This window comes from Lotus japonicus, chromosome 1 (genome assembly GCF_012489685.1).
Source record: "Lotus japonicus ecotype B-129 chromosome 1, LjGifu_v1.2".
NCBI lineage: Eukaryota > Viridiplantae > Streptophyta > Magnoliopsida > Fabales > Fabaceae > Lotus > Lotus japonicus.
Genome location: NC_080041.1, coordinates 22,254,264 through 22,278,329, shown reverse-complemented (window position 1 = coordinate 22,278,329; position 24,066 = coordinate 22,254,264). Strand labels below are relative to the sequence as shown.

Genomic DNA, 24,066 nt, shown 5'->3' with positions numbered 1-24,066 from the left:
GGATTTTTCAGATAAACAGATCCCAACCAAAGCTAGACCTATCCAAATGAATGAAGAACTTCTTCAATTCTGCCAAAAGGAAATCAACGATCTTCTGCAAAAAGGTTTAATCCGCAGAAGTAAGAGTCCCTGGTCATGTGCAGCCTTTTACGTCAATAAACAGGCTGAAATCGAACGAGGAACTCCCAGACTCGTTATCAACTACAAACCTCTCAATCAAGCTCTTTGTTGGATTAGGTATCCTATCCCCAACAAAAAAGATCTCCTAGCCAGATTACATGATGCTAAGATCTTCTCTAAGTTCGACATGAAGTCTGGATTTTGGCAAATCCAATTACAAGAAAAGGATAGGTATAAAACTGCTTTCACTGTCCCTTTTGGACAATATGAGTGGAACGTTATGCCTTTTGGGCTAAAGAATGCCCCTTCTGAATTTCAAAGGATTATGAACGAAATCTTCAATCCATATTCCAAGTTCACGATTGTCTACATTGATGATGTTCTGATCTTCTCTCAAACTATAGATCAACACTTCAAACATCTCAATACTTTCATCTCTGTTATCAAAAGGAATGGCCTGGCTGTTTCCAAAACAAAGGTCAGCTTGTTCCAAACCAAAATTAGATTCCTTGGCCACAACATTCACCAAGGAACTATCATCCCTATCAATAGAGCCATTGAGTTCACCGACAAATTTCCTGATCAAATCATAGACAAAACCCAATTGCAAAGGTTCTTGGGATGTCTCAATTATGTTGCGGACTTCTGTCCTCAACTCAGTACCATAATCAAACCCCTTCATGATAGACTCAAGAAGGATCCTCCACCTTGGTCTGATATTCATACCAATGTGGTCAAACAAATCAAACTTCGTGTCAAAAATCTCCATTGTCTTTATCTCCCAAATCCTCAAGCTTTCAAGATTATTGAAACTGATGCCTCTGATATCGGCTTTGGTGGTATTTTGAAACAAAAGGATTTTGACAAAGAACAAATCATTGCTTTTACTTCAAAACACTGGAACCCTACCCAGCAAAATTATTCTACTGTCAAAAAAGAAGTTTTAGCAATCGTTTTATCTATTTCAAAATTCCAATCTGATTTAATTAATCAAAAATTCTTGGTCCGTGTGGACTGCAAATCTGCTAGAGAAATTCTTCAAAAGGATGTCAAAAACTTAGCTTCAAAACATATCTTTGCCAGATGGCAAGCTATTTTAAGCGTTTTTGACTTTGATATAGAATACATAAAAGGATCTACAAATTCTCTCTCTGACTTTCTTACTCGTGAGTATTTACAGGGCAGATCATAGGATGACCTCCAGAGGAGGCTCTTCCTCATCACGGGGAAGAGGCAAAAGCTCAAGCCGAAACAAAGGTATTGTAATCTCCGATTCCTTAATCTTATCTGGGCCCACTGCCCATCAATCTGGACCCACTGTCCAAAAATCTGAGCCCACTGCTCAAATCCAATCTTCTCAACCAAAACAAACTAAAGCAGATTATGCTTTACCCATCCAAACACTCCTAGCCTTCAAACAATCAGGCTTAGATGAAATACCTCAAGGCATCATTAAACTTCCAAATAAATCTTGGGCCAGCATCGTTGATAAAGATGATGACCAAGATGATCTCCAATCCCTCCAAGCTTTTATCGAAAGAACCAAAAGCTTAGCAACTCATGATGGGAAAAAACCTGTTGTTGTTGCCCAATCTAGCCCAGTTACCCAATCTAGCCCAAATTCAGGTTACCTGGCTAAAACAAATATGAGATTCCAAACCCTCATCGAACCAGAATGGTGGGACAATTCCGGAGGAGTTAACCTGGCCAACAAAATTGGTTCCAAGCTCTTTCCAAGCCATCTTGATCCCATTCATCCAAACAAAATCCAAAGGTTTTATGAGTTCATTTTAGTTGACACAAACAGTGTAGAAATCAAACATTTTAGGGATAAACATGATAACTCCCTAATTACCCATTCTACACTACAAATTCTCCGAGTCCTTCGTCCCACTGACTTTGGACCAAATCCAAACAGTTACAAAAAATTATCCCAGAATTTCGACCCAGTAGGTTTTAATTATTGGGACTATATCAAGGCTTGGGATACTACAATTCTTGGCCTTCAAAATAAAAGCTTCAAACATTCTTGGCTCATTTATTTCAAATGGACCAACAAATATTCTTTTCCAAATTGGTTTCATTCATGGTGGAACTTCTTTGGACCAACTACTGATATTTTCCCCTCTGAAGTTCTTGAGGGTTACAATCATTTCATTAAACATTGGAACAAAGAGTTAAACAATTATTCTGATTGTTTAAACTTTTTCACAATCTTTTCCCTCTCATGGGTATTCTCTTGGCGTTATGGCCTTCAGGCCAAGACCCAACCAATCCTCTTCAAACGGGCTCTCATCAAATGGTGGAAGATCTTTGATGCTTCAAAAGCCTACAAAGAAAATGTGAGCCAATGGTTCAAAACCAATCAGAAATGTCTCAAGCATGCAAGTCCGCAAACCAGTCTCTTGCTAAATCAAAAGGCCCACATCACAGCGGCCCTTGCAGGAGCTTCAACAGAAGAAGACTTGCTGAAAAATCTTCAATCCGCTCTTCAATTATTGAAAGAGCCAAATGAGCAGGCCTCATCCTCGAAGGCCCCCCAGCACAAAATCTCCGAGCAATCCTCCTTTGGGTCGGATTTTGCCCAAACCTCAGAATCAGATGATGATGACTTCTGCTAAGTTTGTCGTTTTGTAATCATTTGATTTTTGTAATTATTTACTTCAATTATTGTAAATCCACTGTAGCAACAGTAGAACTTTTTACTGTAGCAAATAGTACCCGTCAAATAGTACCGTTTACCGGAACTATTCAACCGGAACTATTCAAACAGTGCCCAATTTTTTCCTTTAAATAGGCGTCTTCTGAGCTTTGTTAATCAGAGTTTGGATAGCGAGTTTAGAGAGATAAACACGAGAGAGAGAGAGAACCTCTTGTAAGTTCTCCTTCAGTTTTTCTTTCTTCAATCTTTCAATCCTGTAAAAGTTTTCCTTCAGTTTTTAATCTATCTATGTAATATTTTGTTCAAGTTTTACTTTTATGTTTATGGAAGGCTGAGCCTCCTGTTTTAATTCCTGTCTTTTAATTTCTGCTTTTTATTTTCCTGCAAGAAGCCCCTGCATGGTGGCGTCCTACTTCTCTTCTTAATCCTCTACTCATCCCCCTCCTTCTGCTTTCGAACCCCTCTTGGTATCATATATATATATATATATATATATATATATATATAAAGAAGATACAACCCATGTTGTACCATAAACGTCACCAGAACCTGACGGTGACAGAAAGTATGCCAGAAGGCAAGTGTACGCAACAGTCATCAAAGTAGTGTAATAATTACAATCCTCAAAATGTGAGAGAGTCAGCCCCAAACAGCCTCCTCATACCTCATATTGTCTGACTACTCTCTGTGATTCCCATACAGAGAATCACACAAAAAGCAAAAGGTCGGGAACCTACCATGTCCTAAAAATGTACAACTGACTAATCATAGCTACTGCTGTATATACACCCTAAACCCAAGTCATGCAAAGAAACGGGTCTCTCAACCCTCTTCCTCCTCCTCGCTCGTGTAGTCGTACTCCGTGTCTGAGTCCACAGTAAGCACATCGACATCCAAGTCCAGAACCTCCCTCCTCACTGTTTTCTTTGCCACCCTAATCAAACCGGTCTCCAGATCGACTACGTCGGTAGCGATCTCACCCTCAACCACGCGAACCAAAGGTTCCACGCGGTAACCACGAGAGGAAGCAGACGCTCCAAAACGAGTCGGAGTCGTGGCGACAGGTTCCTTCTTGGGCTCAACGAGCCTAGAAGAGGACGCCACGTCCGTAGGGTCCACAGTAGCAGGCGGTGTCGGTCCGGACGGTGTCACAGAAACAACATCGATCTCGGAAGGATCCTCCTCATCAGATGACGATGATGACAATGACGACGATGGCGTAGATGGTCGCAATCCAGAGCCAGGTCCGAAACGAACCATCGGCGATAGGTCAAAGGAAGTACTTCCGCAGAACTCCAGTAGTCAGATCTCCATGGTTATCAATCACGTCCTCCATCACTCTCCCTCGGTACGTCGCTCGGTGGTTGGCGGGGTCCAACTCCCAAGCGGCAGGATCAACTCTGTCAACCATCTCGTACCTGATTCCCCCGGACTGGCGAACCAAGGTGAACCACTCCCCCAGCGACATCTGGCAAGGTGCGAGGGTCTACTCACATAATAGGGTAGATAACACAGAGATCAAGTAAAGCATAGGGGTGGATATATATATATATAGGTTCGATAATGTTATCAAGGCATATATATCAACACATCCTCAATTTACTATAACAGTATGCATAAATCATCAATTTAGCGAAACACATAACGATGTTTATCAACATAAAATATTCACATGAATGGTATGAAATGCAATGTGATGCGAAAATAATGCTCCGCACAGGCTGGACACGTGTGTATGAGTCGGTCTTTTCACCGGCCTTTGTGTTAACCATAAGACTCGGTGTCACTTATAACTTAAATATAGTCACTTTTGGTGATCTATGTGGCAACCTAATCTTTCGATCCCACTGGCTCCACCGAGGCCTAACATCCCATCGTGTAACCTCGAACATGAATGAATGATGCAATATGGTTAGCCAAACATCGTATCGTCCTTACAACATAAATGTCTAGCTAAGAATATTGTCTCTAAAATTCCCTAAGGAAATTGTCGAACTATCGACCTCGAATTTCCACAACGATAGAGTGCAAACACTCTTGATGATTACTCGGATCATATGACTCATCACTCGGATGATCGAACTGCTCTTAGAGCAAAAGGAGTACATCGTACTTAGAAACTTATTGGTTTCCCAGACTTATCCCTTCGGTAGTCTAAATGTTAACTTCCGATTGGAAAACGATGCAAAAGCACTCAGAGTTTTCCCTAAACTAGGATCATCGACGCTTCTCATATTCCTGAATTCTTATTCAAGCTCTAAGTCTTCTTCACTAATTTATCGATACTTTAAAGTATTTGAATGTTGTTTAGCGTATTATGATTTTTATTTATGAAATGATTTATAATTCTATAAGTTCTAAGGTTTCCCTTAAACCCGTGTAATTCCCGAGAAGGTCTCGATCTCCTAAAATAGCAAAGGTTCCGACCTTGGTCCGACCTAATGATCATTCTCTTAATAGTTTTCGTCACCAGCATGGCATAAGCTCTCGTTACTCACACTCCGACGATATCACAATATACGAATAAATAATTGTACAATCAGTTAGTACAATCCAATAACGCATATTCAAACATATCATCATATTCTACAATTAGCCACTTAGCACAAAAGCATGTGATTTAGTCAACATCAATCATAGAACAATTAAAACTTATACACATATGGTGGCCGAAGCCCTAGAAATCGGAGACACAAGTCTCAAGTTCTAACAACAGTCGAAGCCTCAGAAAATATTTTCCAACTCAGTTCAATCAATATCAAACAGTCAAATAAACAAGTCGAAGTTATCGACGCCTAAATCATTATCTAGTAGAGTAAGTTGTCATCACCTCTATCTCTTCTAGTTTCTCACTTCACGAGTTCCTCAAGCGATTCATCAGCAACTCCAAAAGTTCCCAAGCTCAAACCATGAGTAAAAACAACATTTCTCAGTCGACACCAATCAAAACAACTCAAACAATATCAACTAACGTTCGACGAAACTTTAAAAGTTTAAGAGTATGAGAATCGAGGACAAAAGACAATTTTTTACAAAAAATAAAATCTCCCCCAAACCCACATAATGTTCTCGGCCACTCCCCCTTGTAATTGTGTTTCAGCGCTTTTTTTTCGATCTAACTTAATTCCTGGTAATCTAGGGGTATAACTAGGGTAAATCAATGCTCGGAAATTTTTTAGAAATTTCTATGCTATTAGGTGCTTTTGGGATCAAACTTTAAGCTCAAAACTCAAAGTTAAAATTTTTGAAAACAAATTTGATAGGGTCGTAGATCGTAGCGTTTATAGCAACTAATTATAAAGGCACTAGGTTAATCGTGAAGTTTTTGTTCAAAAAGCGGAACTTTGGTGAATATGGGTATTACCACAGTTTTTCATATCTACGACGACTCGGAGAAAATCTGAGCGCATCAGCGGTGAATATGGAACACAAGAAGGGTATAGAAGATGATTGAAAGAAAAAAATCGGATTAAAAAGAGTTTTTTTGGAAAATGCTCAAAAATTTGAGCATAGAAAGACATAGTTTAAAGCTACAGAAAGTAGAAACAAAGTTATGGAATAGCAAGAATACCTTGTTGTCGTTCCAGAGAAACTGAAATCGAGTCGATCGGACAAGAATCGGCGAAGAAATCCTCTCCCTCTCTCACTACAACTCGCGGCCTCTCTATCTCTAATGGTGGGAAATGAGATATTTTCTCATTCCCCGCCTTTTATAGCGGACGTTGAAAAAGTAAACTTCGATATTTTCCAAATCCGGTCGTTCTGGTACTTTCGTCAGACGATAAGAAGTGAATATTTGGCGACAAAATGCCAAATCTCAAAATGAAGTTCTTAGAATTGAAGAAAACGATATAAACGCAGTATTGGCCAAAATACGCCGGAAAACTACTTTTTGCAGTTGACGTCGGTTGAAGAAACTTTCTTCTGAAGAAATGTCGCAATTGCTGAAAGAATTGTGACTCCGCGGGTGGAAACTTCGTTAAAAGCTTCGAATAGAAAAACGTTTCATTAAGGGTCTTAATTAAAGTCCTTGAGAGATTAAAGCCTAGCTTCGACGGACTTCCGGGAAGCCAAACCTATCGTGTGAACAGTCTAGGGTTCCGTAGTAAAACACTGGTCATGAGAAAAATACTCGAAGGTTTCTATTCTTCTAACGATTTTGAATTTCGTGTAAACAATGCTGTAGAAGCAGAAATAGCATTTTTCGGACACTCTCGACATAAGCCGGGTGTTGAAATGGCTTCAACTATAACTTAAACTGTCTATGGTATCATCCTTAGTCAATTCCTGAACTTTCTTCTCCGTAAAGTCATCCAAATTGGTAAACACTTGTTCAAGTTCTGTACACGTTACATCGGAAACCTAAGCATGAATAAGAAATTAATTATTTAACCTATTCTAAAAACTAGGGTCTTACAAGCATCTTCTGCTTCATTCAGAGAAGTCTTATTTTCCAATCATGTAAATCTCTCTTGTATTAGAGCATAAAGTATACTCCTAGAGTCAAATATTTTCTTCAATACTTTATGATTCATGTACTAAAATGTAACTATTATCACTCTTAGAAGAATGGATCTTCGCAGTAACAAACGATCTTGAAAAAATATTGTTTAAAGGATAAGTCCTACTAATACTCTTTGGGAGGAGTCCCAGAGAATACTCAACAATTTCTGAAGAGGCAGTGGCAAAAGAATACTTGTAAGGCCTGACGAGACAGTGGTAAAATACTACTTGTAATGCCTGAAGAGGCAGTGGTAAAATAATACTTGTAATTCATGAAGTGGCATGTACAATAATACTTGTCAGGAAAAGTCATTGATACTTGTGCTTAGTGGAATCTTGGTATACTCAAGGATTGGATGTAGCCCTATCGTTCTGGGTGCGAACCAGGATAAAAATGTTTGTGCATCCTATACTTACTCCTCTGATCATTTATCCGCTGCACTAGACGATCATGCAATGAAATAAAATATCTTCAATCGTTTGGAAAATCAAAATCAAGTTTTTGGATGACACAATTCAAACCCTTCCCCCCCCCCCCTTTCTTCTGCTACTTCTGATCAATATCCTACAACACTACCACCACCACTTTACTCTCGACCAACACCATCCACCACCACTAGTACCACCACCACCACTACCGCCTCCATCTTCCTCCACCACCATCGTCATCGCCACCACCACAACTTACTACCACTGTCACAACCACCTCCCTTTACCGTCGCTGCACTCAACATCACCACAACCACTACCACAACCATCATCACCATTGTCGTAGCCACCTCGGTTGCCACCACCATCTTTCCCACCCACTAACATCATCATCATTTTTATATTATCTCTCATTATGCAATATGTCATGAAATAGAGGTTTATATTAATTTAAATGAAATGATAAGTTATACAATGTGTGACCAATCGTTGTGGAATCTCCCTCCGTCCCTAATTAAAAGCTAAAATTATAAAAATCACGCTTATTAAAAAGTCATAATTGATGCATTGTTTTTTTAAAAATTGTACAATCTTTCATATTTACCCATATTTAAGTGGGTAATACTATGAGAAAAGAGAATAAGAGTGAGTTTCAATTTCAAAATTTTAGAATTGAAAAGTCAATAAATGCAAGGACAAATATGAAGAAAAAAAATAGCTTTTGCATAGTTAGCTTATATTTAGTGATATCGCATAGGTCTCAATGTTAGCTTGTAATTGGAGACGGAGGAAGAATTAAATTTTTATCTAACCTAATATAATTAGATCTTATATTATCAAGCATTATGCTATATAAAATATCAAACAAGTCCTAAGAGATTAGAAAAAGTGGTTTCGATATGTTTTGTTCATCTCTCCCCACTCTTGAACGTAACACAACCAAACAATGGTGTTTGGTCTCTCTCTTTCCTATCTCTCTCCTGTAATTTTTCTCTCTTAAGTAATTACCTACATCACAATAAATGGATTAAAAAAAGTCTACTCATTTAACGTGTGGAAATTAATATCATAATCGCTGTTTGTAGATACACTAATAAAAAAAAGATAAAATGTATATGACCTCTATCAAACAATACTAAAGAACCATACATAAATTTTTTAACGAAATAAAAATATTTAAAAGAGAATATATATGAAAGTGAAAGTTACTTATTTTTTTCTTGCAATTGTGGGATCCAAGGTGGGAGGAGGAGTAGGACCCCACTACACGAGAATTAGAAAATAAAAAATAATGACAGCCGTAGTGGCAGTGAGTCGGAAAATGTTTTATTCGCACATCATTTTGAGGTGGAAGAGGAGAGAGATAGAAAGAAAAAAAAACGTAAGAGAGAGAAAATATTAGATGTGATAGATGATAAGAGGAGAGAGATAGAAACAAAAATAGGTGGAAATGAAGTGCTTAAAAGATGAGGTGTGTATATATCATTCTGAGTCTCTTTTTACGGGAAAACCGAAGAATGCTAAAACAGCAGCAATCAATCGTTGCTTGACATGAAGGAGCAGGTGAGCTTGACGCGTGGGTTGTTTCTTGCAGGCCTTAGAGAAGTACTCTTATGCAGGAACAGGAGCATAACAACAGTTAGCAACTTAGCATGATGCAAAAATAATTTGAATGAATTATAAGAAAAATCGACCAACAATAAGTACAACACAACGGCTATATGAATGATAATGTTCGATCAAAACACAAATTATGCGTGGTATTATTTAGTATTATTGATAATGAGATTGTTTTTAATAATAATTTTATTATTCTTTTTAAGTCCCATTTTACCCTTCTTCACATGTATAAAAACTATATTATTAAGGGTGTATTTGAAAGAAGCTGGTAGGATCACTCCTAAAAAAAATTAGTTTATTTGCAAATCATATAGAATATTTAGTTGGTTTTTATCCCGAATGATAGCTCAAGTGATAATAATTAGGTGACATAATCATAAGCGTATAAGAATTTTCTTGTTGGAGGGGCCGAAATATAAAGAACTTTGTCAATAAATCTTATATATACTTTACACAATTAAAAAAAAATTAAATAAGACTTTTTGCTCTTTTATAGTACTAAATTTATCTTTTACTATATCAACAATGATCTTTCACAAATTTAATATCTCAAAATATACAACTAATAAAATTATGAGAATGCCATCTTTGATTTTATTGTGAAACCGATTCTTAACAACTTTCGTTGCATAAAAAGTTCGCTCTATAGATGTTGTTGAAACAGGAAGTGTTAAAACAAAGACGTATCAATCTATCAACAAGTGGAATCATTGCTGCTTTTCTAATTTGAACTAATCTCGGGTAAAACTCGGATAAACATGACATTTTTCCTAAATTAAGATCTCGGAAACATCTGAATGATAATGTCTTAGCTGAAACAATAAATTCCTTTTTTCCAGCTCATAAAAATCAACAACATAAAGTTTCTCAACAAGCTTACATATTTTCTAATCATCGAATGATTTAAAATTTTCCTTAGGATCTAAAGTTGAACTAAGTATAAGAAGTTACGCACTGCCTCGACATTAAATCTTCTATTTAATTCAGATAATTACAAATTTATTGTAAAATAAAATATATTTATTCTATAAACTTATGGAAGATGGCAATAGAAAAAGTTATAGAAAGAAACAAAGCGTAATATTAATTTCTACATAAAAATTCATATAGTCGGCAAACAAGCTATAATTTGGAGGGTCGTGGCCCCTACTAGCCCCCGCTAAATACGCCCATGGACATAATGGTTGTGGGGGGGGAAGGTTCAGGGATAAATCCCTGAATATTTATCCCCTCAATTATCATGAAGTTTAATTGTTTAAAAAAACAAATCAAATAAAAATTTAAAGTGTTTAAATTTTGATTAAATTCATTTTTTATTTTATTTTAACAACTGAAGGATATGTAGATTTTATTTCAATAAGATAAAATATCAATCCAATACTTCTCAAACAAACGAAATGGTGTTGGGATTTATCTTTAATTTTGAATTTTCATAAATGAATTATAAAAATTATTTAAATGAGATAAAAAAAAAATTAATAAGAGATAAGATTTCAAAATATATATTTATGGATTTTTTTTTAGTTACAAGGAGGGAAAAACACCAAGCACAAGGCTAACCCGAAAAAGCAACTAAGCTAGAACTAGACCTAGAGCCAACATCCTTTGCCTGGAGGGAGTGACATTCACCAAACGAGCTCTCAAAGATATGGGTACCATACTGGAAGTTTAAGCCGAGCTTGGCCAAGTAGTCTGCCAAGGCGTTGGAGGTCCTTGGCGTGTACTGAAAATAGATAGCCCCATGGGCTGCTTGAAGGTGAAAGATCAAATTGCTCATACTGGTGCGACCTAGCATGTTGAGATTCCAGCAAGCACACAATTTCCATGGAGTCCGTTTCAAACTTATATTATTTTGTTCGGCCTCAACGAAAAGTTCTAGATACGTCCGCCCCTGCACATTATAAATTCTTCTCACTAGTGTCTTTAAAGATTTTTTTTGTACATGTATATACCAACTTCACCGATTTTCTATCAGCTGCTCCTCAGTAGGCTCCACCTCAACATCCCCTCTTATACAATAATTGTGTATCATAACCACTTATCTATCTTAATATTCTCATTTATGCTATTCCAATTTTTTTCTCATGTTCTCCCATTTAAAGTCCAAGCATTCACTATCATGAAGGACAACATATTTGGTTCGTTAAAACTTTTTCGTTGAGCTCGATCGTATGCGATCACAAATAATTCATGATGTTTTTCTCCACTTTATCTTTAACCACCTAACTTGGATTTTATATGTATCATATTTGTCGACTTTTTTCATTATTTTATATAACATATCCTAAATACATGAACCTCTTAGACAACAATGCATATATTTTGTCTTACTCGTGCTTAAGTAGAAACTCTTAGACTTATTGCTTTAAAAAGGAAAATATTATTTGCATACCCTAGTTCAAACTACACTTAAAGAAAGAAAAATAAAAAGAGAAGAGAGTGAAATTAGATGTATAATGGTGATAAAATAGAAAGAAAAAAAAATGAAAATTGGATGACATAAAAATTAAAAAGTGATGTGTGAATAAATTAAACATCTCCATACTTTCTTGCCTTAATGTGTTATGTTATCATATGTAATATACTTTTAGAATTGGTAATCTAGTCTTATATTTTAAACAATTAATCGAAGGGTATTGAACTCTCCAATTTTAAAACGCTACCGTAGTACTTCCTCCGTTCCTAATTATAAGAGCATCTCCAATGTTAGTTCTTATTTCTTAGTTCTTAGCACTATTTATGTGGGCCCGTATTGCCACATGTGCTTAAGCAACTCTCAAGCAATTTTGCTCCAACCATGAGTTCTTAGTTCTTACCACTATTCATTTGGTCACACCAACCACATTATTTATATTTTTTATTTTCATAAAGTAAAAAACAAAACTCATAAAGTAATAAAGTAATTTTGATGAGAGAGAAATAATTAATATTTTAAGCTAAGAACTCAAAAAGTAAAACTTCTTATATAAGAACTGAGAGGTCCATGTCAGCACCTCCAATGGTAAAGTTCTTACTTCTTAGTTCTTAGTTCTTAACTCAAAAATAAGAATTAAGAACCTTGCATTGGAGATGCTCTAAGACCTAGTTTCAAAATTTTCATGTTCCTAAATATAAGACCTCTTATAATAATCTAGTAAAATGTTTTGTACTCTTTCATATTTACCCCTCACATTAATTGAATGTTTTCAATTTCAAAGTTACCACCTACTATTCATTACTACTAATCCAACTAACTATGATTTTTGGTATAATTGCAATGATTATTAGTGAGAGAAAATGACAAAGGGTAAATAGGGAAGAATGTATGCATTTTTATAAAACCAATTCACTAATTAGTCGCATTAAGTGCTTTCTTAATAAGCGCAATTTTTTAAAATAGGTCTTATATTTAAGAACGGAGGGAGTAACAGACTTAAAAAATATCAAATTCGAAATTAAAAAATCAATAACCATATGTGTACCACCTAATAATGTATGCATTTTAAGACACTGTCTTTTTTTTTATTACCTTACATATCACATTTAAGTTTTATTTCTCATCTCTTTACATCTTTCTTCGATGGTTTAGGGTGTACACCAGTTGTTAGGGCATTAATTTACACATCACCCATTTAGATATACATATTATCCTTACAATAAGTAGAATGTATAATTTATCTTCTGCACTTATGATGCAGTGTGTAATTGGTTCCGCGAACACACGTACCATAAAAAAAATTGAAACTTTTGAGAGAAAATGTGAGATGGTTCAAAAATCAATACCTCAATTTTTTATTTTATTTTTGTTACAAATATAGTATAACAGAGAGAAAATACCTCCAATCCAAACTGTCAGGCAGGGTGCTAGTAGCATGTTGGGGAGACCAACAGAGGCCCACTCCTAGGTAGGCGGGGGATTTCCCCGAGGAGGGTTGCCCACCAACTGAAATTTTACTGACCTCAGGAAAATTCGAATTCTCAACCTATTAGAGGTCAGAGTTAAATCGGAACTTGACGCCAGTTGTGTTTTTTTTATAAGCTGCAAGTAGTGTCAACTCATGTTGGCATACCCAAATTTTTATTGAGTAAAATACACTCACCCCCCTCAAGGTTTGCAAGAATGACACTCCACCCCATTCTTTTTTTAAATCTACACTCCACCCCATTTTTTATAAAGGCAAAATTTAGTGACGAAAACAAATTCGTCACTAATAAAAAATAATTACTAATTAGTTAAAATTTAAATAAGTTTAATGAATATACGCTATCATACATTAATTTATGAAAATAATTTTACTGAATATACTCTGTCTGTTAAGTCCACGTCCTATCTGTCTCCAAATCATATTTCTCACCACAAACGGTCACCACCAAGCCTTTGCTCCCTTTAACACGACGGCCACTGTCCCAAAATGTGAAACCCCATGGCACCACCATGCATCAAAGTTTTGTTGCGACCTGAACCACAGAACGTGAATCGCACATTCCCAAAGCTACCTGTTCAACTACTTCTTGTGAACTTCACCCCCTTTAAGTTGCGAGCGAACGCTCAGTTGGTTTAAGATGTCGTTGGATTTTGTTAAAAACGGTGCTCCACCGCATCGTTGGGTTCTAATAACCTCTGATCCACTTCATATTTCTTAATTCTGTTTCTCTATTTTCTTCACCCATTTGTCTTGCTTTTTGGGTCTACAATCCAATTTTCAAAATTTGAGGTATAAAGAGATTATTTTGATTAAAATTGAATTATTACCAAATATGAAAACACAAGCATGTTTCCCTATGTTCGATATATGGTTTGTAAACCAGTCGGGTGTGCTATTGCAGAATTTGCATTGTAAATTTATGAAGGAAGACCGCGATTGAAAGAATGAGGAGGACTGTGATGTTTTCATTTTTAAATTTATTGGATTATATTGAAAATATTTTTTGAAATTATTGATTAACAATTTAAATAATAATTAATTATTAATGAAGGATAATTTTCGTCACTAAATTTGCATCTATATAAAATGGGGTGGGGTGTAGATTTTAGACAAAAATGGGGTGGAGTGTAATTTTAATAAACCTTGAGAGGGGTGAGTGTACTTTACTCAAAATAGTAGTATAGGCCAAATCACCTCACTCACTCAGGCATTGAATGCTCAATTACATGCCACTCCACTGGACACTTTCTCTTTCTCTCTCTTTTTCTATAGAAGGAACAGATTAGTAATGCTACAGAGTGAGTGAGTGAGACTGCGATACACAAAACCGTATAGTCTCTCTGCTCTCCGCAGAATCATGAGTGAACAAGAGACGAAGAAGATGTTTGTTGTTTCGGGAACCAACACCGCAGGTCACTCTCTTCTCCTTCTTTGTTCTTCAACACTGTCTTTCTGGGGTTTCTGTTTTTTTTCTCTCTCTCTCTCTCTACCCTATAGAATAATCCAAGCTTCAACTTTTTTGGCTTTGTTTTCTCTTGTAAACCCTTTTTTTGATCATGGGTGTTGTGCTTTTGACAATGTAGGTTGTGCAATTTTCTGTTTGCTGTGTATGTTTTCTCGGGTTTGGGTTATTCTTACAGCATTGCTCTTATGCTTCGTTTACTGGGTTGATTTGATTTTTACCTAGTTGTTTCCATAGCATAAACACAGAACTGTTGGAAGAAGATGAGATTTGTAAATATTTTTATTTTTTATTTTTTATTTGTTCTTGGCACGGTTTATCCTAGAATAGAGTCCCCTATTGATAGTAGAGTTTGGTAGACCCTTAAGTTTTTATCCATATTTGTTCCATTGTGGTTGGTTCTAATCGTTTAATGCCATCTAATTGCAATGTGCCTACTTAAGTTCTGGCTTTACATATGACAAGGAAGTGGTGTGTTTGGACTTAAGTTGAGATCAACTTAAAAGTACTTTTTAACAGAACGAAAGTAAGAAATTACTTTGACATTTGCTACATTGGAATTTGTTTTTTTTGGTTGAAGCTGTCTGGTAACACGTGTGAACTGAAAACCAAACCCACATAGTACATATAGATGCCTGTCTACATTTTTAGGGAAAAAAATCATACAAGCCCCAAATTCACCACCACCTTGAGAGAGATAGGAATCGAAGAAGAGAAGTGAGAAATATGATGAGTGATATGATGGGGAAACAAGAAAGAGAAAGGAAGAGAAAGTGGATTAAAAGGAGATGGAAGAGAAAGTGGGTGTGAATACGTCACATCAGTGTTGATATTTTTATTATTGCTATTTGTAATAGGAATACCCACCAAATAAGGGGAGAAAAAATACAAAAATAAGGTCTGTTACATGGTTCAACCTCAGGATTTTAAATTGCTGTTGTCACTAGGTTGCAGTATTGCGGACAAATGCGGGTTGAAACAGCTGCAATTGCAGTTGAGATGCCGTTGCGGGACTTCAAAACCCATTACATTTCTGTTGCAGACTGTAATTTGACACTCCTCCGTCCGTCATGTATTAAGCCCAAAGATAGATTGTTTACCTTTAAACTGCTCTTAATGTTTTGACTTATAGTTTTTCTTGGTCTCCTTTTCCTCTTAACTATTTGACTATCATCTATCTCTCCTGTATAGCCAAAACCCTCCTTACTGGTATTTCTACAAGACTTCTCTATACATGCCTACACCATCTTAATTTGAGACTCTACCATCTTTTATCTAATAGGATTTCCCCTGACTTTCCCTCTAATGGTTATATTTTTAACCCTATTGTGCCTTGTGTAATTACTCATGCACGATAAGAATTTCATATATGCAGCATTGAACTTGCTTTCTTGTTGGCTCTTAAACACCCAACATTAAGTTTCGTACCCTATTGCAGGTCTTATAGGCTATATAGCTATTGGGTATGAATTTTCTTTAGGTTTGAGTAATCATTTTTATTGCAGACCACACACCCTAAAATATTTCATCATTTTATATAATCTGCTTGTTTTTATTGTTGACATCTCCCTCTATCTCAGTCATATAAATTAAGGGGAGAAAAAACTACTCAGAATTTTTTTTTGTGAAAATTGAAATTTGGACTTCTATCATTAAAAAATAGAAAATTTTATCTTGTTTCCCCTACCAGTTTTGGGTTTTGTGGTTTGGTTATAAACTACCCATACATGCAGAAACTGAGGCTTAAATTATATGGAATTGTGGATAAATCCCTCAAATCAGCTAGTTGGTGGTGCAAGCATTACCATTACCATGGATATCATCATTATTTTGTCATCGGTTTTTGAGACATCTCTAACTAACTATGTATGTAAATCCCATCTTGTCAAATAACCACTTAATCCCAAAAGCTTAAGTTGTTGGGTAAGGGCCACATCAATGGTTTTATATTATATTCTAACATGCCCCCTCACGCAAGAGCCCTTTGGGCTTGAAGCGTGGATAAATGCACAGGCCCGCCTACCATGTGCTTAATTAAATTCCACTTTTTAATTAGAAAGTGAGGGGAGCAAGGATCGAACTCTTGACCTCTCGGCCATAGAGGCTCTGATACCATGTCAAATAACCACTTAATCCCAAAAGCTTAAGCTGTTGGGTAAGGGCCACATCAATGGTTTTATATTATATTCTAACACATCTTATGAGCCTAGTTAGTCCTCCCTGATGCATGAATTACAAGTTTCTCCACAGAATATTTACCTGCGAGCTCCAAATTTTACAGACATCACTTGACAGTTTTGAATATGTAATTTTAATTGAAATAGATAATGTAGCTGTGATAGGGTTGTCCACAATAATTTCGATTTTTAACTTAAAAGGTTTTTCTTTTAAAAAATATGGTTATTGATCTGAAACGGCTTTTATGCCGTTATCCCTTTCTGTGAGGGGTTTGTCTTTTAACAGCTTTTTCACTTCAAGTGGGAAGAGTTGCAAGTTTTTAGGCCTAACATCTTTCTCAGTGCCCTGCTTATAATGAAATTAGGAATTAGGAAAGATAAAGGATGTTTATTTAACTGGATGTACTGAATTTTCAAAAGTGCAATTTGCATTAGAAGTTGATCAAATTGTATTTTAGAGGCTAGAATTTTCTGTTTCTAGTATTCAGGATCACAGAGCAAGGGGTTTGAAATTCTAGCAGGCTATATTTGTAGATGTGTTCATAATTTTTTAATTGTTATTAACTTATTAATGCCTTAGTTTGACCAACAATTTGCTAATCAAAATATAACAGTTTATTTCTTTCCTGGTTGAACCTTCCTCACATAGTGAGTCATAAACAGTTAAAGGTTTTGTTGTCATCATATTTTTTTTTTATAAAATTTGTCCTGAATTAGGGCATATTCTTTATAAATCAATGTTATTAATAACAAATGGCGGTTCACGACAGCAAGTAAAAAATCCGCCATAACAATATGGTGGGTGATGTTGTGGCCTATTGCAGAAGCATGACTTCTTTTTTTGTTTATTCTGCCATCATTTCTGCTGGAACCACCATGGGCACCTTTGAGAAGTCTCTGTCGTGGCCTGCCATTCACTACATCATGGCCTTCAGGTGGCATGTTGTTAAATTTTCACCATGCCATTTTGCCATGGTGCTGCCATGACTGTGATTTGACAACACTGTTATACATTATAAATACTTTTGGCTGATGATAAATATAGTGTTTAATTTGCTAGGGGACAGTCATGAACTGTGTAAGTTTGTCAAAATATTTCCATAAGGATAATGAAGTTCTACCCATTATGAATGTTGTTCATATTTCATTGCAGGCTTTCTTCTAGACCCTGCAAAATGTGCTGAGTTGAATTTACAAGACAGACAAAAACTAGTCAATGAGATTGCTCAACAGTCAAAAGATGCTCCGATTATGCTTCAATCATTTACTCGCAGGGAACTTCTCGAAGTAATTTGTGCTGAATTAGGAAAAGAGAGGAAGTACACAGGATATACTAAGAATCAAATGATAGAATATCTTCTGAAGATCATTTCTAAGAAATCCAAGTTGCATGTCAACCAAACCCATTCTCCTTCCGAAAGTGGCATTTTATCTAAAAGGAAAAAAGGAACTCTATCTCAAGATTTACATAACACTCCTCAAGAAGACAGTAAAGAGGAAACATTGAAAATGTTAATGTGTCAGAATGTTGCATGCAAAGCTACATTGAATCCAGAAGATTCGTTTTGCAAGAGATGTTCTTGTTGTATATGTCATTGTTACGATGATAACAAGGATCCTAGTTTGTGGTTGACCTGCAGCTCTGATCATCCCAATGAAGAGTCATGTGGAATGTCATGCCATTTGCAATGTGCTTTGAGTAATCAAATGTCTGCCATTTTGAAGGGAAGTTGTGGTACAACTTTGGATGGAAGCTTCTACTGTGTTTCTTGCGGAAAAGTTAATGAACTAATGAGGTAAGTAGGTCTAACACTAATTTATACCCACATACAAAATAAAATATTCATAGGTAACTACATTTACGCATGCATGTACAAAAATCACACAAAAACTTCCAGTTTCTACCTATTAATTGTTCATATATTATCAGGAAAACTTATGCTCATAAGTGTTATTTCTAGAGTTATACCGGTTTCTCTTTCGCAGTTTATGGCACCTCGTGTAAAATATACATGACTACTGGATATTTGGATTTTACAGGACATGGAGAAAGCAATTATTGATTGCAAAAGAAGCAAGAAGAGTGGATATACTCTCTTTGCGAATATCCTTGGCCCAAAGAATTCTCGTAGGAAAAGAAATCTACAAGGAATTGCAGAAGATTGTAGAAACTGCTCTCAAATTACTGGAGAATGAAGTCGGGCCTCTGGATCATGTATATGCTAGGATGACTCGTGGAATTGTGAGTAGGCTGTCATGTGGTGCAGAGGTCCAGAAGTTGTGCTCTACTGCAGTTGAATGTTATGATTCAAAGTTTTCTGACCTCTCCTCCAATTCTGCAGAAAAGCAAAATGCACCAAGTAAGTGTTTTTTTCCCTTCATAGACCAGCTTATTGAACTTCTAATTTTAAAAAAAAAATGGCGGGACCAGAAATCACATTGCTTGTCATGTTAATTACACTTCAGTACTGTAGTCAAAGTGCAAGCAACCTTGATAGCTCATATAAAATATTATAGCAAATAGATGCTAGATTAGTCTTAAATTTTGGATCCTGAATAGCAATGTAAGCATTTCATTAGCATAAAACTACTTCAATCTCAGCAAAAGCTTGATAAAGCTGCTTCTTAATTGAGAGAAAGAAATTTCGAAGAATGTAATGGGAACTAAATATTTTACTTTGTTTTCAGTTATTGCTGATAACAGATATGGAAGCTTAGATGGATCACACCAAGTCCCATCCCTCGGTAGGCATACATATAAATCTATTATTATTATTATCTTTAAATGATACAGATAATCATTGAGATGAATGAGATTGTATTTTTTCTATATAGTTTTCTATATATTATATGTTTGTAATTTTGTATATGACATCATGTGGGAGGCCATTGAAGTAAATTATTCGAACCATTAAACAATATTGTTTTGGCTGATATCTATTGCCCTGTCATCTTTTTATCAGTAGATATCTATATACATGTACAAGATATGACGAAAACAAGAACTAACCCCTTGGCCATCTTCTGTAAGTTCTATTTTGAACAATCTCATAAACAGTTTTAGCCCTTGCTTTCATATGCCCCCAGTCACTACTCTGCATACATTTCAGAGGGGAGTGAACATTGTCAGCAGAAAACAACACTGATTTGATTATATTTTACTGTATTAGTTTATTTTTCTTTTCTAATTACCTACACTAATTTGGCTTTTGCTGTAATTTTTTGGCAGCATGCTCTATACGTTTTGAAGAGTGTCTTCCTACCTCAGTGGTCATTGTACTAGAATATAATGAGAAACTTCCAAAGAACTTTCTGGGCTGCAGGCTTTGGCACCGAGTATCAACAACGGACTACCCAGAGCAACCCACCTTCATTGTCCTGAGGCCTGAGAAAAGATTCAAGCTAGAAAACCTCCATTCCTCAACTGAGTACTTTTGCAAGGCTTCTCTGTTTAGCAGCACAGAGACTTTGGGTGCTGCAGAAGCTAAATGGGTGACACCTAGTGAATCCCCAAATTCTCCTTCAAAAGTTATTAAACTTCGACGTGGTGCCAATCCTTCTAGAGGCACAGCTGTGAACACATGTGCTCAGGACCAAATTAAGATAACTGCTGAAAATCATCAAGTAGAATCTGCCAACTCTGACCATCCTGCAAAACACATCTTTTCGAACAACAGGGGATCGTTTGAAGATTTCCTCTCCAAGCCTCCATCAGCAGAACCATTTTCATGCCAAACTTTTGCAGCAGTTTCGCCTTCGACGCCTTGTAAGTCCTTTGAAATGAGACGGATCACTGGTTTGAATTCTCGAAAGCGCTCCCGGGAAAACGATTACGAGTATTCTGTCAGGGTGGTCAAATTGCTAGAGCATCAAGGGCACATAGATGAGATCTTCAGGGTGAAATTTCTCACATGGTTCAGCCTCAAGGCTACTCAGCAGGAGAGAAGGGTGGTTAGTGCTTTTGTTGATGCATTGATTGATGACCCAGCAAGCTTAGCTGACCAGCTCATACATACTTTCTCTGATGAGATAGGCTGTGAGCAAAAATCTTAGTGAGGATAAATTTTACATTGAATATCTGTTTGGCATAAGTCCACTGAATCTATGTGGGAATTATGAAGTTTTTTAAAACTTGTGGTAGTTGAAGTAGGGAGTAGGGGAAGTCAGGTCAGGTTTTTCAATTGTGCCTCTAGTAGGTGCACTAGTTTATGGTATTTAGCAAGTTAGTTTTGATTATGGATTGATTAGTGGACTGATTGTTGGACGCATGTTACTTGTCCCCTCCAAAGCGATCTAGTTTAAGTTTATCGTCAGATATTCTTCATCCCTCTACTTTTTCTAAATTACTAGATTGCTCGGTTCTCCTTTTATCCGGGGTGATGGTGTGTGACCTTAGCTCTGCTTGCGCAGCGGAGTTGGGTGTACCTGCAAAATACACTTCGATGGGTCTCACTTAAAAGTAAGTCTTTTAAGCTGATTGAGATGCTATGGGCCTCTTGGCGAACACTCACCTAATCACCTTAGACAACTGGTTATTGTAGAAGACAAACGTGAGAGATATAAGCTTCGTTTGTTTAAAGAAGAGACTATCGTTTTCGTCCTCTTAACTATTTCTCTTATTTTTTAGGCAGTGACTATTTGCGCCTCCCCGTTTTATTAAGTCCGCCATCTCCTTTTTTAAAAATTCCAACATTGCCCTTAGTAAAAAAAAACATAAAAATGTAATATTTTATTTTTACTTCCCACTCACCATCTCCTTCTTCCTCCTCACCCTCCTCCTCACCCTCCTCTTAATCCTTCACTCCCAACTTCTTTTGGGTGATCTCAAGTCAAGAATAGAAGCTTACCCATGTAAGTTTTTACCTTTTTCCGAGCTTTTTTTCAGCTTTATTTAGCTTTCATCGCGACTTCCCAACGTAACTGGTTAGTCCCGCACTTAAACATGCGGAAGTGAAACAAATTACACGCTCCCGCTAACATAAGTGCGGAAGTGTGAAATTTATACCTTCCGCTAACTTGTTAGCGGAAGTGAAAAACTTAGTCATTTCAATCGTGTTAAGGTCTGGTACTGCTACCTAAATAAAATTGATTTTCCTGCACTTAAAAGTGCGGAACGTGATGTGTTGGAATAATAGTTCCGCAGTTTAAACTGCGGAAGGCAAATATGTGCTGCCGCATATTACTTTGAACTTTATAACTGTCTCATTAAATAGCTTGTGATCCCTCTGGATTAGACTGTGCATGCCTCTGTAGTAACTACCAGGAAATTTAACCTGTCCGCACTTATAACTGCGGTAGGTTCATAAAATATATACTTTCCGCACTTATAAGTGCGGTAGGTTATGAGGCATCTGGAAGAGGTTACTGTAAGCCTCTGTAATAGCATCAATTTCCCGCAGTTATAACTGCGGATGTGTTAAAAATTTCAACCTCTCCGTAGTTATAAGTGCGGAGGTGATTTCTTGGCAGAAAAACATTTGGAATTGTTCATATAACATGAATGTATACTTATATACTTATAATGCGAAAGTATGATGCTAAACAAATTATCCAACAAAACATAACAAAAGATCTGAAATTATCCAACAAACACACATAGTTGCATTATCCAACAAAACATAACAAAAGATCCGAAATTATCCAACAACATTAAACAACATTATCCAACAACATAAATGATCCGAACTCATACAAACAAACATTAATAAATATAAAAGTACAAAGGCCCCTAAATCTAACGCCCAGCATTTGAAGGGCCAGCTCCCGAGTCCCCTCCTCTGATCTTTCTTCCCCTCCCGTGCACTGCTCCCTCGATGATGGTATGCATATTGTGCACCGCATCCCACATCGGTGAACCCTGTGGGGGCGATCCAACTGTCGTCGGATCAACCGCAATGCCAGAGTACAGCGCAAGCTCCGCAAACTGGCTCTGAAATGACAATATATAAGGTCAATATACACATAATCGTAATGTAAGCCACATAGCGAAAACAAGTGTCAGTACCTCTAGAAATGCGACGCGGTCGACTTTGTACTCATTTGGGACCATGTAAGGGTGTGAGACCTTGATATACCAAGGAGTGTATTCGCCAGTGGTCTGAAAAGGGAAAGCAGCTTCTTCCGACAGATGGAAAATGTGATCATTCCAGTGCGCAAATCGACGATCACACTCCCGGCACGTAACTGACGATGGTGGGGGATCTGGCACATACTGGATCCTGCTAAACTGCCTGATGACTCGATCTGGGAGGTATGGGAATATCATCCCGGCATGCCTGATAAATCCCCTATACTAGTCTCCTCCTCACCACTAGGCTCCTCCTCACCACTAGTCTCCTCCGCCTCTATGTCAGCAGTCTCCTCCTGCTGAACAAGAGGATCAGCCATAATCTCATCATCCTGCTGATCCTGTACAGCAGGCTCTTATTCAACATTCCTACCCCTTCCATACCCCTTACTCTATTAGCCTCTTCTGACCGTTTGCGGTGAAAAGCATGAGTGGCGCTAGTAGGTTCAACAGAAGGACCAACAACACGGGCAGTTTTCCTAAGAGGCCTGAAAATTAAAAATACAAAAATTTATACTCATACACAACAATTTATTAACATAAACAACAGTTTGTTAACATAAACAACAGTTTATTAACATAAAAAAGAATTTATAAACATTCAGAGAGAATTAAAAAAATTTGACCATCCGCAGGCTAACCGCACTTAAACATGCGGTAGTCATAAAACCTGTTCGCAGTTTAGAGTGCGGGCAAGTCACGAAACATCCTCCCATGGCAGAATCAAATCGAGGGACTGAATGAAGACACAGAATACAACCTAAGCCTCGAAAACTTGTAAGAAATAACTTACATTGTTGTTCTTCTTGTGGGTTATGGGTTGTTGTTGTATTTTGTGGGTTTCTCCTTCATGACTTGGTCTACTTCTTCCTCTTTTACTTCAACTTCTTCTTCTTACTGGTTGTCCTCCTTTCTCTTCCTCTTCTTGACTTGGTTGTGGGTTAATGTGGGTTTGAGACTTGATTTTGTGAGGGTTGAAAATTTTGAAATTGGGTTGGAGAGGAAGAGGGGTTATACGGTTGAAAGAGGGGGGAGGGTTTGTAGGGAAAGATAAGGTAGTTTTTTTTTTTAAATTTAAATTACTGAAGGGTATTTTGGTATTTTTTCAGTTTTGGGGATGG

General features: G+C 36.8%; 1 protein-coding gene and 1 long non-coding RNA gene across 3 annotated transcripts; one reads left to right on the top strand and one right to left on the bottom strand.

Annotated features, from left to right (window-relative positions):
• The first annotated feature begins 14,461 nt into the window (after window positions 1-14,461).
• On the top strand, window positions 14,462-21,241 carry LOC130734137 (VIN3-like protein 2). Its single transcript, XM_057586464.1, has 5 exons — window positions 14,462-14,651; window positions 18,032-18,674; window positions 18,919-19,238; window positions 19,567-19,623; window positions 20,108-21,241. Exons 1-5 carry the CDS (start codon window positions 14,597-14,599, stop codon window positions 20,929-20,931), a joined length of 1,899 nt encoding a protein of 632 aa, XP_057442447.1. The 5' UTR covers window positions 14,462-14,596; the 3' UTR covers window positions 20,932-21,241.
• On the bottom strand, window positions 19,075-20,281 carry LOC130734138 (uncharacterized). 2 transcript variants are annotated; one of them, XR_009017771.1, is made up of 3 exons: window positions 20,142-20,281; window positions 19,889-19,973; window positions 19,075-19,214 (listed from the first exon to the last, which is right to left on the bottom strand). It is a non-coding gene; the product is annotated as an uncharacterized LOC130734138 (long non-coding RNA). The 2 variants fall into 2 exon arrangements; XR_009017770.1 differs by having other exon boundaries at window positions 20,071-20,209.
• Window positions 21,242-24,066: the final 2,825 nt, after the last annotated feature.

Bases quoted from the DNA above. Each gene is read 5' to 3' on its own strand.
- LOC130734137 (XM_057586464.1), top strand. From the start codon at position 14,597: ATGAGTGAACAAGAGACGAAGAAGATGTTTGTTGTTTCGGGAACCAAC. The intron at 14,652-18,031 runs GTCACTCTCTTC...ATTTCATTGCAG, and splicing joins TTCGGGAACCAACACCGCAG to GCTTTCTTCTAGACCCTGCA. The intron at 19,624-20,107 runs GTAGGCATACAT...ATTTTTTGGCAG, and splicing joins ACACCAAGTCCCATCCCTCG to CATGCTCTATACGTTTTGAA.